General features: G+C 45.3%; 1 protein-coding gene across 1 annotated transcript in view; it reads left to right on the top strand.

Moving 5' to 3' along the window:
* WDR88 (WD repeat domain 88) overlaps nt 1-17,862 on the top strand; it is a 36,354-nt gene extending 18,492 nt beyond the window's left edge. The window contains exons 5-11 of the mRNA XM_030874452.2: nt 734-872; nt 2,222-2,351; nt 9,702-9,889; nt 11,961-12,043; nt 13,807-13,875; nt 15,643-15,735; nt 17,689-17,862. Of these exons, the coding sequence (XP_030730312.1) occupies nt 734-872; nt 2,222-2,351; nt 9,702-9,889; nt 11,961-12,043; nt 13,807-13,875; nt 15,643-15,735; nt 17,689-17,862 (876 nt within the window). The remainder of the gene's footprint in view (nt 1-733; nt 873-2,221; nt 2,352-9,701; nt 9,890-11,960; nt 12,044-13,806; nt 13,876-15,642; nt 15,736-17,688) is intronic.
* The last annotated feature ends 317 nt before the right edge of the window (nt 17,863-18,179 follow it).

Genomic DNA, 18,179 nt, shown 5'->3' with positions numbered 1-18,179 from the left:
TCTTTTATGACCTAGTCATACACTATCCCTTCTGCCATATTGTATTCAAAGAAATGAGTCACTAAGTTGAGCCCACACTCTTGGGGCAGGTAATTAAGCTCCAGCTTGTGGAGGGAGGACTGTCAAAGAATTGGTGGGCATATTTAAAAACCTTCACAATGGCAATACCATAATTTAGAACATACAGAGAGATCCTCCTTTCCTAAATATGTTGAGTAGCTCTTCGTCCCTAGGGGCTGAGGTTGTAGGGTCTTGTCCACAGGGCAGACATTCAATAAACACTTACCAAACTGAACAAGAAAAAAGTTGCCCAGGGGGCATTCCCTGGCGGTCCAGTGGTTAGGACTCTGCGCTTTCGCTGCCGAGGGCTCGGGTCCGATCCCTGGTCGGGAAGCTAAGATCCCACAAGCCACTTGGTGCAGCCAAAAAAAAAAAAAAAAAAGAATAAAGTTGGCCATTACTAGAACCTTGCTGCCAGTTCTGCTAGGTGCTTGCTATCCTTGTTCATCTGTCCTAGACACACATTAATTACATTTATGAATTAAAAATTAATTCATGGAAACTAAACAAACAAAAATTCAGCTCCTTATTTGCACCAGCCTATTACAAGTACTCCATGGCCACATGTGGCCAGTGGCTGGCATACCGAACAGTACATAGAGAGAACATTTCAGAAAGTCCTGCTGGAATGCTGGGCTAGAGAGAAAACCTTCGGATTGTTGCCCTGTTTCAGTGGAAGCTCAGTCATGAAACCTTCATAGTCTCCTGTAAGTTTTCCCCCGATGGTAAATACGTGATCTCAGGCTTGGATGTGGACCATGGAATCTGTATAACAGACGCGGAAGACACCACCACCGTGTCCCACATCAAAGGTGAGTTTGCGTGGGCTCCCTGCTCTATTCTGTCTGTGGTAACAGCCACTTGTCACTTGACAGACAGTGACTTTCGATTGCTTTATTTGGTGAACCTGCAATGCTATGAATCACATCATTAAAGATGGACATTGATTGATAAATGCACAGGCAGTTAAAACTAAGACTGCTTAAGGATTTTCCGTTCAGTCTCGTGCTTGTAATAAATGAAGCAGTGCTCTGCTCCAACCTCACGTGGACATTTAAAGCCCAATTCTTTATTGAGTGGAGTCCCAACCTTCTTAACATTTATATTTAAAAATATAAAAATAATTATCACAATGATTATTAATAATGCATGTAAAGTATTTATTGTGTTTTACAATGCTGATGATTTGCAATATTATTATTATTCATTGTCATGTAGAAAGAAACAAATTCAGACAATTAGAAAAAGAACAGAATGGCATCTACTGAAAAAAATCATCGTATGTCAATTTCCCAGTTGTAATCCTATATAATGATTATGCAAGATGTTATCACTGGGGGAAACTGGGTGATGGGATCTCTCTGTATTATTCCTTACAACTGCATGTGAGTTAACAGTTATCTCAAAAGAAAAAGTTAAAAAATACATAATCATTGTAAAAAAAAATTAGTAAGTGTGTAAAGTAAAAAGAGCAAGGCTGCCGTACCTGTTTGGACTCCTCCCTGGAGGTACGTATTATTAACAGTACATTGCTGGGTGGCCTTCGTGTGTGTGTGTGTGTGTGTGTGTGTGTGTGTGTTTGCACACACACAGTACTACTTCCCACATGCATTTAATGTATTTTTATCAACATGGCACCGTGATAGGTGCGCTGCCCCACAGCTTGCATATTTCCTTAATGTATCACCGCACACTCTACCTCTCCTCACGCTCGGAGTTCTAGCTGCACGCCACGCCCCTCCATGCTCTCTCCCCACGCCGGACCTTGGCACGTGCTGTTCCTTCTGCCTAGAGCACTCTTCCTTTCCTGCTTCCCTCGATAACTTTTAGGTCCCTTCCTCGACCTCTCGGGGCTGGGCCAGCCTTCCTTCTGCTGGCTGGGAGCCATGGCATATGCTGCAGATCGTTGCCTGCTCAAGGGTGTCTCCGCATCCACGTGGGAGCTCTGCAGGGGCAGTGGCAGGGGCGGGGGGCAGTGCTCCTCCAAAGCCTGGTTCACGGCAGGCACCTTGTGTGAGTGCAGAGTCCCTTGTGAAAACCAGAGCTGCATCTCTGTAATACTGTCGCTGTCCAGGGGAGCAGGGTGAGCCTCTGCGTCCCTTGGAGCCTGTGGCCCAGAGTATGGAACGCACGGTAGCGAGTCACTTTCCTTGTGCCTCAGATCATCACAGGATGTCGGTCACAGCATGCTGCTTTGACCCAGACAGCCAGAAGGTGGCTTCCGTCTCACTGGACAGGAGCATCAAGATCTGGGATGTGACATCCCAGGCCACGCTGCTCACCATCACCAAGTGAGGAGGCCCTGGGAGGCCGGGCAGCATCCTGCAGCGGGGAGGTCGGTGGGAGTCCCCCTTCACGCCCTCCTGGATTCGGCCTGTGCCCCTTTGGCTCCCCAGCTGGTGTCAATGTGGGGCATCTCCAACTATGGTCCGCTGGTGCTGTGAGGAGACTGGAGATGGAGAAAGGGAAGGGGACAGACAGGCAGGGGGAAACCACTAGCTGTGGTCCCTGGGCTGGGACGGCCCTCAGATGCATTCATTTCAGTGTGAGCCAACACTGGTAAACATTGTGCAGTGTCCCACTCCCACCCCAAAATGTGGATTTCCAACATCCCATGTAAAATGGGAAGAGCTGATAATCCAGGGCCTGCAAGGGTCACTTTGTCTGTGGCCACCGGCACCAAGTGGGTGGCCAGCCCTCTCCAGAGGGCCTTGGAGTCAGGATCCCAGAATGTGCATATGCCCTGTCACCCTGCCCGCTCGGCTCAGTTACGAGCCCGGCCGGCCTGGACCAGGCTTTCCCCTGGGGGTCTGGCCCGGGGTTAAGAGAGTGCAGGTTCTCATCCTACGTGACCTTGGACCTTAGTTTCCTCACCTGCAAACTGAGCCCAGGTGAGGTCTGCACGAGATAACACACAGGCTGCATGGTGGGCGCTCAGCACGGGCTCTGTTACCAAAGGTGACTCCCGTGGACACCAGGGTCGGAGGGGCCGTGGGACACCTGCCCTGCTCCTTAGACCTACTCCGTGGTGGCAGTGAGGAGGGTGACGCAGCAGAGGCGGCCGCAGCTCCAGCTGTGGGTGTCACAATCCACTCCACTTTGCTTCCCCAAGGAGGGTGGAAAGGGAGCTAAGGAAAATGTCTATTGGTATATTGGATTGACCCACATTTGTGAATTTTCTGGAAATGTAGCTTTTAGCAAGAAAACATAGACAAGGATTCTCAGGGCTACAGCACAGGGCTGGCTTCATGGCATGAACCTCTGAAGTTACACAGGGCTCCACACACAGAAAGTCTCACACTTGATTCCATGCTCTGCCGTTGATATCTTGAAATTCTTCATTTTTGAACAAGGGACCTCGAATTTTTTATTTTAAAAATATGTAATTTACTTTTTGAAAATGTAAAGCATGCAACACAGTACAAAATTTAAAAGGTACAAAAAGATATATAGTGAAAAATCTCTCTCTTACCTGTCTCGTAACCATTGTTTCCCCAGAAGCCATCACTTTTCCCCCTTCTTTCCTGCCTGCTGGCTGCCTTCCTTAACAGCTTTATTGAGATATAATTCATACACATCATACAACTCACCCATTTCCAGTGTACAATTCAGTGCTTTGGGGGATATTACATTATTATTTTTTAATTGTGGTAAAATATAGAATTTTAACCATTTTAAACTTATTTCACTGACATTACATTTACAATATTGTGCAGCCACCACCACTTTCTATTTCCAAAACCCTTTTATCACCCAAACAGAAACTCGGTACCTGTTAATAATAATTCCCCGCTCTCCCCAACCCTAGCCCCTAGTAACCTCTATTCTACTTCCTGCCTCTATGAATTTTCTTATACTAGAAATTTCATATGAATGGAATCATACATTATTTGTCCTTTTGTGTCTGGCTTATTTCACCTAACATAATGTTTTGTTTTTTAACATCTTTATTGGAGTATAATTGCTTTACAATGGAGTGTTAGATTCTGCTTTATACCAAAGTGAATCAGCTATACATATACATATATCCCCATATCTCTTCCCTTTTGCATCTCCCTCCCTCCCACTCTCCCTATCCCACCCCTCTAGGTGATCACAAAGCACGGAGCTGATGTCCCTGTGCTATGCGGCTGCTTCCCACTAGCTATCTATTTTACATTTGGTAGTGTATATATGTCCATGCCACTCTCTCACTTTGTCCCAGCTTACCCTTCCCCCTCCCTATGTCCTCAAGTCCATTCTCTAGTAGGTCTGCGTCTTTATTCCCATCTTGCCCCTAGGTTCTTCATACCCCCTTTTTTTTAGATTCCATATATATGTGTTGGCATACGGTATTTGTTTTTCTCTTTCTGACTTACTTCACTCTGTATGACAGACTCTAGGTCCATTATGGACACTTAGGTTGCTTCCATGTCCTGGCTATTGTAAATAGAGCTGCAGTGAACATTGTGGTACATGACTCTTTTTGAATTATGGTTTTCTCAGGGTATATGCCCAGTAGTGGGATTGCTGGGTCATACCGTAGTTTTATTTTTAGTTTTTTAAGGAACCTCCATACTGTTCTCCATAGAGACTGTATCAATTTACATTCCCACCAACAGTGCAAGAGGGTTCATTTTCTCCACACCTTCTCCAGCATTTATTGTTTCTAGATTTTTTGATGATGGCCATTCTGACTGGTGTGGGATGATATCTCATTGTAGTTTTGATTTGCATTTCTCTAATGATTAGTGATGTTGAGCATCCTTTCATGTGTTTGTTGGCAATCTGTATATCTTCTTTGGAGACATGTCCGTTTAGATCTTCTGCCTATTTTTGGATTGGGCTGTTTGGTTTTTTGATAATGAGCTGCATGAGCTGCTTATAAATTTTGGAGATTAATCCTTTGTCACTTGCTTCATTTGCGACTAATTTTCTCCCATTCTGAGGGTTGTCTTTTTGCCTTGTTTATGGTTTCCTTTGCTGTGCAAAAGCTTTTAAGTTTCATTAGGTCCCATTTGTTTATTTTTGTTTTTATTTCCATTTCTTTTGGAGGTGGGCCAAAAAGGATCTTGCTCTGAGTTATGTCAAAGAGTGTTCTGCCTGTGTTTTCCTCTAAGAGTTTGATAGTGTCTGGCCTTACATTTAGGTATTTAATCCATTTTGAGTTTATTTTTGTGTATGGTGTTAGGGAGTGTTCTAATTTCATTCTTTTACATGTAGCTGTCCAGTTTTCCCAGTGCCACTTATTGAAGAGGCTGTCTTTTCTCCATTATATATTCTTGCCTCCTTCATCAAAGATAAGGTGACCATATGTGCTTGGGTTTATCTCTGGGCTTTCTATCCTGTTCCATTGATCTATATTTCTGTTTTTGTGCCAGTACCATACTGTCTTGATTACTGTAGCTTTGTAGTATAGTCTGAAATCAGGGAGCCTGATTCCTCCAGCTCCATTTTTCTTTCCCAAGATTGCTTTGGTTATTCAGGGTCTTTTGCGTTTCCATACAAATTGCGAATTTTTTTATTCTAGTTCCGTGAAAAACGCCATTGGTAGTTTCACAGGGATTGCATTGAATCTGTAGATTGCTTGGGTAGTATAGGCATTTTCACAATGTTGATTCTTCCAATCCAAGAACATGATATATCTCTCCATCTATTTGTATTATCTTTAATTTCTTTCATCAGTGTATTATAATTTTCTTCATACAGGTCTTTTGTCTCCTTAGGTAGGCTTATTCCTAGGTATTTTATTCTTTTTGTTGCAATGGTAAATGGGAGTGTCTTCTTAATTTCACTTTCAGATTTTTCATCATTAGTGTATAGGAATGCAAGAGATTTCTGTGCATTAATTTTGTATCCTGCTACTCTACCAAATTCATTGATTAGCTCTAGTAGTTTTCTGGTAGCGTCTTTAGGATTCTCTATGTATAGTATCATGTCATCTGCAAACAGTGACAGCTTTACTTCTTCTTTTCCGATTTGGATTCCTTTTATTTCTTTTTCTTCTCTGATTGCTGTGGCTAAAACTTCCAAAACAATGTTGAATAATAGTGGTGAGAGTGGGCAACCTTGTCTTGTTCCTGATCTTGGTGGAAATGGTTTCAGTTTTTCACCATTGAGGACGATGTTGGCTGTGGGTTTGAACCTACTTTCTGGAGGGTTTTCATCATAAATGGGTGTTGAATTTTGTCGAAAGCTTTTTCTGCATCTATTGAGATGATCATATGGTTTTTATTCATCAGTTTGTTAATGTAGTGTATCACATTGATTGATTTGCGTATATTGAAGAATCCTTGTATTCCTGGGATAAACCCCACTTGATCATAGTGTATGATCCTCTTAATGTGCTGTTGGATTCTGTTTGCTAGTATTTTGTTGAGGATTTTTGCATCTATGTTCATCAGTGATATTGGCCTGTAGTTTTCTTTCTCTGTGACATCTTTGTCTGTTTTTGGTATCAGGGTGATGGTGGCTAACATAATGTTTTTAAGGTTTATATATGTTATAGCCTGTATTAGAATTTCATTCCTTTTTATGACTGAACAATATTCCATTGCATGTATATACTACATTTTGTTTCTCTATTTATCTGTTGAGGAACACGAGTTGCTTCTGTCTTTTAGCTGTTGTGAATAATGCTTCAATGAACACTGGTGTACAAATATCTGTTCAATTCCCTGCTTTCAATTCTTTTGGCTATATATCTAGAAGAGGAATTTCTGGATCATGTGGTAATATTATGTAAAGCTTTTTGAGAAACTGGCACCTTGCATTTTACTCTTGCACTGGGCCCTGCAAATTATATAGCTGGTCTTACTAGAGAAGTTTGAAAATTCATAATCTCAACTGATTTTGAAGCTTGCAAGGAATAAACACAAGTACTTTGTTATAATTTTTTTGCATCAGTTGTCAAACATAATTTAGAAAACTCAAGAGGAGAAGAAAAATCTACTGTATTTACCCATACTTTTGCTTACCATGTTCTATTTTCTGATATTCCAAGTTTCCTTCTTTCACCATTTTCTTTCTGTTTAGAAAAATTTTCTTTAGCTATTCTTTTAGGGTAGGTCTGAGGGAAACAAATTCTCTTTGTTTTCCTTCATCTGAAAATGTCTTGATTCTTCCTTCAATCCTGAAGGATATTTTTTTTGCTGGATATAGAAATCTGTGCTGACAGTTCTTTTCTTTCCTCATTTGAAAACTGTCATATCACTTTTTTTCTGACCGCCATGGTTTCTGATGAAGAATCCACTGCTGTTCAAATAGTTTTTCCCCTATAAGTAAGGTGTCATTTCTCTTTCATTGCTTTCAAAATTTTTTTCTTTTTCTCTACTTTTCAAAAGTTTAATTACAATGTGTCTGTGTATAGATTTCTTTGGGTTTATCCTACTTGGGCTTCACTCTGCTTTTTGAATCTGTCCTTTGCCAAATTTGGTAAAATTCTAGACAATTTCTTTGATTATTTTTTCAGCTCTATGTTATTTCTCCTTTTCTTCTGAGATGCTGATTACCCAAATGTTAGATATTTTGTTATAGTCTCACAGGTTTCTAAGGCTCTTGTTTTTTTCAGTCTATTTTTTGGATTGGTTAATTTATATTGTCTGTCTTCATATTTACTGATTATTTCCTCTATCTTCTCCATTGAGGGTTTTTGTTGCTGTTGTTGTTTTTGTTATTGTATTTTCAGTTCTAAAATTTCCATTTGGTCATTCCTTATACCTTCTATTTCTTTGCTGAGGCTTTCAATCTTTTTGTTTATTTCAAGCACGATTATAATTGTCCATCAAAGCATTTTTGTGATGGCGGCTTAAAAATCCTTGTCAGATAATTCTAACATCTGTGTCATCTCAGTATTGGCATCTGTTGACTCTGTTTCCCACTCATGTTGAGATTTTCCTGGCTCTTAGTATGATGAGTGAATTTCAGTTGCATCCTGGGCATTTTGAGTATTGCATTACGAGACTCTAAGTCTTACTTAAATCTTCTGTTTTAGCAGTCTACATCATTAGAGCCTGGCAAGGGTGGCAGTCTAGACTCAAGACTTTGCTGACAGGGGTGGGGATGGGATTGCAGTTTTTCCCAAGATTTTTCACTGGAGTAAGGCAGGCATTGTGTAAAGGTTTTCTGTCTTACTAGGCTATCCCTTTGGCTAGGGAGAACAGGCTTTTCTTGGGAGCTTTTTATCCAGTCCTTATTGTTTTGGGGGTTGCAGGCTTTCCCGGTACCCAGTCCAGGATATAAGAAACAAAAAGAAAACTACAGGGACTCAACAGCATGCCATCCTTGGGTCCCAAGATCCTTAGCTGGTCTGCCTTCTCTTCTCCACCTTTTACAGTCTTCTGTTTGCTTTATAAATGCCCAGGCCTGTTAGCTGTACTCTTTTTTTAAAAATAAATTTATTTATTTTATTTATTTATTTTTGGCTGCATTGGGTCTTCATTGCTGCATGCGGGCTTTCTCTAGTTGCGGAGAGTGGGGGCTACTCTTTGTTGCAGTGCATGGGCTTCTCATTGCGGTGGCTTCTCTTGTTGCCGAGCTGGGCTCTAGGCACGCGGACTTCAGTAGTTGTGGCATGCGGGCTCAGTAGTTGTGGCACATGGACTCAGTAGTTGTGGCACACGGGCTGAGTTGCTCTGTGGGGTTGCTCTGAGGCATGTGGGATCTTCCCGGACCAGGGCTCGAAACTGTGTGCCCTGCATTGGCAGGTGGATTCTTAACCACTGTGCCACCAGGGAAGCCCCTGTTAGCTGTACTTAACAGGAGGAAAGGGGAGCAGTACATTGACTCCGTCTTGTCCAGAACATTTTCCCCAAACTTTTGCACTAAGTAAAATGGTCTTTTATGTTATGTGGAGTTTATCTGAAATGAGAGCTGCATCCTGGAAAAGAGAGAGAGCCTTGGTTTAAACCTCAGCGACAGTCTCTGGATTCAGAGGAGGGCTTGTTATTCACCTCCAGTATATGCTGGGATGGTTCTTGCCCCACCAGGCACTGGGATTTGGACATTTTAAGCCTGGACACCCCTGGGAAGCCGACATTTCTTCTCCTTTGATCCTACTCAGTTTGTGAGCTTCAGAGAACTAAAAGAGTCTAAAACTCTGACTTGAGCTCTAGAAAACAGTTTTGTTCAACCTTTTCTTCATTTAGATGAATTGATATTATAATCCAGGCTACTCAGAGATGCTCAATTATGTTTATAAGTTTGCTTGAAAACTCTCTTTGTAACAGGAGATGACAGTCACAGGGAAAATACTTTGAAGATCATAACAAAACAAAGAAAAGCAAAATTCTGACAATTCTTTTCTGTAAAAAAATAAGACATTTAAAAATTGAGAATGGGGCTTCCCTGGTGGCGCAGTGGTTGAGAGTCCGCCTGCCGATGCAGGGGACACGGGTTCGTGCCCCGGTCCGGGAAGATCCCACATGCCGCGGAGCGACTGGGCCCGTGAGCCATGGCCGCTGAGCCTGTGCGTCCAGAGCCTGTGCTCCGCAACGGGAGAGGCCACGACAGTGAGAGGCCCACATACCGCAAAAGAAAAAAAAAAGGAATGGGGTCACAGGGTATCAGCTCCAATGCCCCCTCCACTCACCTCCCCTTTAGTGTGTCCTCGGATCCTCCAGGAGTGATGTACTAATGTGTGCACCCTTCCATATATGTTTCAGAGCACACACCAATGCAATCTCAAACTGCTGTTTTACCTTCAGTGGCCATTTCCTGTGTACAAGCTCTTGGGATAAAACCTTAAAAATATGGAACGTCCATACAGGGGAGTTTCGAAACCGTGGAGCCTGTGTGACTCTGATGCAGGGTCATGAAGGTTCTGTGAGCTCCTGCCACTTTGCCAGAGACAGTGAGTAATTAAATGTTGAAGGATTCCACACCCGTGGGAGTGCTGGGGTAGAGTTCCTCACGTTCCATTCATGTGGACTTTCCTTAGTATAAAGAGGTGATTTCCAATGATGCCAGTGGTGAGGGTGGATTTATTTTCCCCAAGAACAGAAAAGCCAAGAGGGAGATTCATATGCACAAGTTTGCAAATGATGGAAACTCAGTTTGATATAGCTTAAGCAACAAGATAAATCTGTTAACATTTTTTTCAAATCTATTTTTTTATTGTTTTTTTTTCTTTTTAACATCTTTATTGGAGTATAATTGCTTTACAATGGTGTGTTCGTTTCTACTGTATAACAAAGTAAATCAGCTATACATATCCCCATATCCCCATATCCCCTCCCTCTTGCGTCTCCCTCCCACCCTCCCTATCCCACCCCTCTAGGTGGTCACAAAGCACCGAGCTGATCCCCCTGCGCTATGTGGCTGCTTCCCACTAGCTATCTGTTTTACATTTGGTAGTGTATGTATGTCCATGCCACTCTCTGACTTCATCCAGGAGCTGGTCACCCTTCAGGAGGGCTGTGTCCAGACAGACAATGCTCTCGGGAAGCCAACCCTTCCGCTCTATCCTTCAGCTCAGCTTCTCTCTTGTATTGACCTCTCTCCTCAAGGAGGCAAAGATGGCCTCTGGTGGTCCAGGCCAACAAAGGTTCTGGTCACTGGCAATCCTAGAGAAAGAGAAAACCTCTTTGTGGTGGTGCCCGTACAAGTCCCAGGGAAGACTCGCATTGGCTCAGCTGGGGATACGTGCCCATCTCTGAACCAACCCCTTTAGCAGGGGATGAAAGGCTCTGATTGGCCGTGCCTGGGGGACTTGCCCATCCTTAGAGCTGGAGGTCAGAGTCGGTACCCTCTGAACTAGACGCACTGAGAATATGTGAGGGGTGTTTCTGCATGGGACATTGGAGAGCTGTTTCCAGATCAAGGGGCCTGGATGTGACCAGGAGCAATGCCAGGAAGCAGCCAGGGGCAGCTGGCCCCAGTGAGAGCTGTGACTGCTTCCGACACCCAGGAGCCAAATGTTATGACTATACTCCGCGGTCCTTGTGGGGAGTAGGGCTTGCTCTGTGTGTCAAGGGGAGTACCCAGCCAACATGCACATAGTCAGGGCCTGGCTTGAGAAACGTTTCCCTCTTCAGAAGCAGCCTCTGTGTAAGTCAGACCCCGCTGTGAGGTGCCCCACCAGCTCCTGTCCTTGGCATTATAAGTTTCAGAGTTGCGTATAGTGAGTCAATCATCACTATTTGCGGATTCTGTGTTTGTGAATTTACCTACTGGGTAAAATTTATTTGTAAGCCTGAAATCGATACTCATGGCACTTTTGCAGCCACCCATAGATACATGCAGAGCGGCAAGAAGCTTGCCATGTGCACACGGTCCCAGCTGAGGCTGAACAAGGTGACCCTCCGCCTTCTCCTTTCAGTTCTCTTATCTTAAGGTGTCCTTGCTGCGATCTATTTAGTCCCACTGTTTTTGCATTTTGTGCTCTTTGTTGATGATTTTGCTGTTTAAAGGGGCCCCCAGCATAGTGCTGAAGTGCTGTCTAGTGTCCTAACTGCAAGAAGCCTGTGATGTGCCTTACAGGGAAAACACGTTAGATACGCCTCATTCAGACATGAGTTATAATGCTGGTGGCCATGAAATCAATGTTAATAAAAAAGCAATATGTATCAACTAAGGTGTCGTTAAACAGAAACAGATAGAAAACAAGGTTATGTACTGATGGGTTAATGAAAATGTTGTAACCAGAGGCTCACAGGAACCTAACCCTGCGTTTCCCCTAAGACCAATCATCACCCATTGAGTGTTTGTGATGACTTTGTAGAACGCAACTACCATGAATATCGAGCGTCAACTGTAATTGATTGGGGGTTGTTGAGTCCCACCCGGAAGGGGTTTGAGTGTCCTCAGAGTGAGCCATGGTAGCACCTCACAGATGCATCTGCGGCCTGCTTGGGCCTCACCAGAGGAGGAAACGGTTGGTTGAGGAAGGTGACCCCCTGAGACTCTTTCGTTTTGTGTTCCAGCCTCTTTGCTTGTGTCTGGAGGGTTCGACAAGACTGTGGCTATTTGGGATGTAGGAGAAGGCTACCGGAAGCTCTCCTTGAAGGTACCAATGCCAGCATCAGATAGAAGATCTGAGCTTCATTCTTCATTTCATGCTGGGTGCTGGGTGCTGGGGATACAACAGTGAGACAGACCTAAATGTTCGCAATGGAGCTGACACCTCTGTGGGCAAGGTCAGACCAGGAACCAACAAACAAATCCTCCCTAGTGATGAGCGACACAGAGTAGCCACAACAGGGTGATATGATAGAAACAGACTCCAGGGACTAATCCACAGTGGGAGGGCCTCTTGGAGAAGGTGGCATTTGAGCTGAGAACTGGATGGCAAAGAAAGACTGGATGAGTGAGGATCTTGGGGAAGGGCGTTCCAGGAAGAGGGAGCAGCAAATGCAAAAACTCTGAGGACGGTCAGTGTCTATGAACAGCAGAAATGACTGTGCAAAAGGTTGAATGCCATCCTGAGGCATGCATAGAAAGCTGTGGGGCTTCAGAATGGTGGGTGTCAATGGTGGGTGAGTACTTTTGGCTGCAGGTTAGAGGAGACTCAACTTAAAGTGGCTGTATGGTAAGGAGATGGATGGTGCAACACAACGAGAACCCAACGGTCAGGCAGCCCCAGGATCGGCTACGTCAGTGCCTCTGTTCCAGGTGCCCCCACCCCAAGACTTCTGCACACCCCTTGATCTTGTGATCTCATGGCCGCCTTTGGCTGTGAATGCTTGCATTGATGACTCTTGGTTTCTCTATTTCCTGGGACCCAAATGTAGACTGTGTCCCCTTGATCACCATAACATTCAGTATCCCAAAGCTGTTCTATCTGACCCTCTTCTCTGTGGGTTTGGAGAGACAAGGGGAGTTTACATCATAGCACGTGAATGGCTTAAAACTGAATGTTGTGGTTAAGAGTCCCTTTGTGTTCCCATCAGGCCATTCTATCCTCCCTTCTCCTCTCCTCTCCTCTCCTCTCTCTATTCTTCCACCCTCCGATTCCTGTCCTTTTGTTATGCACAGCAGTTTAACCTCACTGCTGCTTCCTTCCCTCATACCACGCCTCACCATTCACCTCTTTCCATTAGGGGAAGGCCAAAGAATGAGACAGATGCTGACACAGAGCTCTGACATCATTAAGTGTTTGAACCAGCAAGTATTTATCTCCTCTAAATTCCTTTTACCCCAGGAAAATAACCCCCATTTATTTAAGCCACAGTGGGTAGGTTTGCAGTTACTTGAAGCCAAAAGCTCCCTCACCAATAGGATCGCTAAGTGGTATTTCCTAGAACAAAGAATATGCAAACAAAAACCTGCAAGAGGTGCTCTGGGACCAGCTGGGAATATAATTTTTTTTTCCCATTGTGCTAAGCACCAGAGTACTATTTTTAAAAACTCATATGGTGCTGTGATATATACATGAATCCCAAGCTTGTACACTTTGTACTCCACTTTAAATATCGTGGGTGAAACCAGGGAAGCACAATTAATTGCTCTTAAAAGTAAGCAACGGGACTTCCCTGGTGGCGCAGTGGTTGAGAGTCCGCCTGCCGATGCAGGGGACACGGGTTCGCGTCCCGGTCCGGGAAGATCCCACATGCCGCGGAACGGCTGGGCGCGTGAGCCATGGCCGCGGAGCCTGCGCGTCCGGAGCCTGTGCTCCGCGACGGGAGAGGCCACAACAGTGAGAGGCCCGCGTACCAAAAAAAAAAAAAAAAAAAGTAAGCAACGTTGGATACTTGACTGTTTTTTTGGTTTTTGTTGTTCTTTCAAAGGTTTTTTTTTTCTAGGTCCTCTTAAAATTCTACTTTTCTTCAGGGCCATAATGACTGGGTGATGGATGTTGCCATCAGCAACAACAAGAAATGGATCCTGTCTGCTTCGAAGGTAAAAGTGGCCAACCTTTGAGTGACTTAAAATCTCTATCACATTTGTGAGAATTAGTGTTAGCAGAAGTGCATTGTCAAGTAAAATTCCTCAGTCTGAAGGCTATACCTGGCCAGGCCGACCCCATCCAGGAAGCGGGAACGTGGAAAGTGGGTCCTTTGCTCATATGGGAAGTTCCCAGGTATTTCTCTGCACAGTTGTCATTTGAACTTCATTGGAGCAAGGGCCTGTCCAGACTGGTAAGTGATGGAGCCAACAGGGGGCCTTGGAGGGAAAGGGGTCAGCTCGTGGGCAAGCAGACAACCCCAAGGTTCCAGGTGGGTCGTCCCTCGCTAGTCACTGCATCCTGGGATTCCCGTGCCAATGGCACGTAACAGACAGCCCAGGATATCCTGAGGGCTGTCCTTCATGTGTGAGCACCAAGAAGTGGGGTCCCACCTTGTCCCCCAACCTTTGTTAGAGCCATCTTATTCTCTAGGCTGGGGGTTTCTAGGTGTATAAAAATGTGGGCAAGACTCTGCCTGCCATGATCAACTTCTTAGAGAGCCAATGCAGGATACCATCACACCTGACCAAAAAACCCCATAATATTATAATACATAATAAAAATTATATGCCAATGTGTTGTTACTTTAGCATAAAAAATATGAAAAATATTGTCAATTATATCTCAGTAAAGCTGGAAAAAAGTAAAAATACAAGACAAAGTATCAAAAATGAGTGTTTATTTGAAATTATGTCTTATTTACTTTTCTGTTACATAAATGCTATTATTTAAACAAAACAACAACAGGACTAATCAATAACAGTGATTAGTAGTAACTGATAGTAGGATAATTAAGCAAATACGGTTAAGAAAAAAATATATTTTAGGGCTTCCCTGGTGGCGCAGTGGTTGAGAGTCTGCCTGCCGATGCAGGGGACACGGGTTCGTGCCCCGGTCCGGGAAGATCCCACATGCCGTGGAGCGGCTGGGCCCGTGAGCCATGGCTGCTGAGCCTGCGTGTCCGGAGCCTGTGCTCTGCAATGGGAGAGGCCACAACAGTGAGAGGCAGATCATACAGAAGGTTACCTATAACCTCACCCTCCAGTTGCCACTTGCATTGTGTGGTATATTCATCACAATTGATGAACTAATATTGATATATAATTATTAATTACAGTCCATGGTTTAAGTTTCACTCTTTATGTTGTGTGGGTTTTGCCAAATGCATGTCATGTATCCACCATCACAGTATCATACAGAACAATTTCACTGTCCTAAAAACTCCTTGTGCTGCACTTGTGCTGCATCCCTCCCCTTCTTCCCCAGAGCCCCTGGCGACCACTGACCTTTTTACTGTCTCCATATTTTTGCCTTTCCCATAACGTTATAGAGTTGGAATCATACAGTATGTAGCCTTTTCAGACTGGCTTCTTTCACTTAGAAATTTGTATTTAAGGCTCCTCCATGTCCTTTTTGTGGCTTAACAGTTCATTTCTTTCTTTTTTAATCACTGAATAATATTCTGTCACATTAATGTACCACAGTTTGTTTATTCTCTTATTCAGGGACATCTTGTTGGTTGCTTCCAGTTTGGGGGACGTGGGACTTCCAGTGCTAAGGCTAGGATGGTGCTAGAGAAACTGGGACAGTTGGTCACCCTAACTGTCCCTCTGCAGGTCGAAGTTGTCCACGTGTAACCTGGATGCCATGCCCCTCCCTGGGTCATCCAAGCCTAACGAACCCATTTTGTAACTGCTGATTTGCTGTTTAACTTGTTTTAGGATAAGACCATGAGACTATGGAATATTGAAGAAATTGACCAAATTCCTTTGGTAATCGAGTATAAAAAGGCCCGGGGCTTAAAGCTGAAACAGGTTGGTATTGGGTAAAATGAAGCCAAAAGAAGGCTTTCATTAGTTCTCTCTACAAATTTATTCTTTGAACAAACTGGGCAAGTGGGGATAAAACTATGAACAAACAGATTGACATTTTTGCCCTGAGGGAGCTTACATTTCTAAAAGGGGAGACAAACAATGAATAAAGAAATTAGAAAAATATGTAGTAAATCACATGATGATAAGTAGTTTGGAGGAAAATAACATAGGAAAGGGAAGCGGGAGTGCGGGCAGTTGCAGCATTCTAAAGGGTGGTCAGGATGGGTCTCATTGAGAAGGTGACATTTGTTCAAAGACTTGAAGGTAGTGAGGGAGTGAGCTGTGCAGCTCTTTTAGGGAAAGAACATCCCCGCAAAGGGAAGAGCCCATGTGGAGACCCTGAGGCAGGAGTGAGCCTCGTGCTGAGGACTGGAGTGAGCAGGGTGGGTGGGAGGCGATGAGGCTGGAGGGAGTCCTGGAGGGAGGCTGGCACACAGCTGGACCCCGTGTGGGCCTCCTACGCTCCTGCAGCAGAACCCCGGCCAGGTCCCCAGTGCCCCGTTTCCCATGGATGGGGCTCAGGTCCCAATTCTCTAGTGGATGATCATGGCGGGTACATCTTCTGCTTCACCAGGTATAGCCAGGGCTGGCCCTGGGCAGTAGAGGCCAGTCCCTGCTGGGGCCTCGCATTGCAGGCACCTGGCTGCCACCTCAAGAGGCTGAGGAGTCCCTGCTGGGCCCTCGTGAATCCTGGAGCTCCCTAGGCCTGTCTCCACTCAGAAGGCCTGGCTGGGAGCCACTGCTTCTGGGGATGGCTAATTGGAGAATGGCACCGGGGGGCAGGGAGGTAAGGGGTGGGACCCAGGTGGAACCCCATCTTTGTGGCCAGCTGGTCCTCATGGCCTTTGTGGCCATGTCGGCCCGTAGGCCCTGGAAGCTGACTGGGTACAGAGCAGTGCTTGTGTCCTCCACCTGCCACCTGGGGAGGGACCCAGGAGCTGCTTCCTCTGAGCCCTGCTGTTCTGGGCTTGGGTCGTGGGAAATGATGCTGTAGAATAAGGCAGGTAAGGGATTGAATTTCTTTCTTGCAAAAGAAATAAAAGAAAGAAACCTACCTGAAGTTGTAGCAAAGACGAGCTCGCTGCATTTGACTTGCTCTGATTCAATACGAGAAACTTCAGAGGCCACACTTCCCAGAAGACCTGCCCTGGGCGGGGTTGGCCCCATCTCTCCTGCAGGCTTTGGTGCCCTGGAGCGGGCAAGAGCGGCAAAGCACAGGGGCTTGGAGAGCCAGGGCAGGGGCTTGCCGCCTGCCGGCTCGTCTCAGGGGGACCGTGCTTTGGTGGCAGCCCCGAGAGATCTCTGCCCATGGCCTGAGAGCCCACAAGTGTTGCTCACTTGTTGGTGGGAAAATGTTGCAAGTGAGCTGTGCCCCTGTATCCACTGTCCTCTGGGTGCTTCGGCTCAAAGACAGAGGAGGATGCTCAGCACCTTCGTCATCTAGAAAAAAACTCCTGCTTTGTTCAGAAGTCTTGCCTACTTGATTCTCAAAAGTTAGGTATCCCCAGGATGTCAGGGAGTTAGGATAGCCCCTCGGCCCTGTACTTTTGCTCTGCACAGAACAGAGGGTGAGGTTAGACACCCACCCCAAATCCTCAGCACCATCAAGGGGCTTTCCACTCCTCCCCGCCACCCTGGGACCCCACAGCAGGGGACATGAGCTGGAAGGACCTGCACAGCTTTTGAGAGGGAAAAGAGCAGGAAGCCTGTGCTTACTCCCTCTCAGTGGCCTGCAGTTTCTATCCTTGTGCGCTTAGAGCCCCAGAGAGGGGAGGCAGCTCTTGCCTTGGCCCGGCCCAAGGCAGTTGGATCAGGGGGGAGAATTCTAACTGCATGCCTTGATCTCCTCTGATCAGCACCTCCTTTCTACTCTTTTAAAATATTTCATGTCAGTGTGAAGAATGCGACAGGCCTTTCTCCATCTACGAAAGTGACATCTTTTCTGAAACAGTCACCAAATGTGTGTTCTGCCGGTTCGATGCAAAAGACTTGTCAACAGAGGCCTCACCATCATCAGAGGGGGAGGTCTCACTGTCAAGGGAGTGCAGCCTGGGTGAGGATGGCTGATGGCCACTGGAGCCTTTGGGTGACTCGAGCACAGGCCACCTGTCATATAGGTTTCGGGGCTCTGCACAGGCCTTTCTCTGGGGCCCCTCCCCAGCGGGTGGGCCTGTCAGGCTGGGGCAGGGGCCACGCTCTGGCTGGGCTCCCACCACTGTGCCACCTCATCAGTTCCACAGCCCCTTGGGGATCCCTCTGTCTTTAGTTTATATGCAGAATAAATATAGATTCTTTTGGAAAACAAGTGTGCATGTGAATTCTAGAAACATTTTTTGTTCTTTCTAAATTCTATGCCCTGGTGTCCATCCTGTCTCATTTTTGGA

Source organism: Globicephala melas, chromosome 19 (genome assembly GCF_963455315.2).
Source record: "Globicephala melas chromosome 19, mGloMel1.2, whole genome shotgun sequence".
Taxonomy (NCBI): domain Eukaryota; kingdom Metazoa; phylum Chordata; class Mammalia; order Artiodactyla; family Delphinidae; genus Globicephala; species Globicephala melas.
This window is presented reverse-complemented; position numbering and strand designations above follow the sequence as displayed.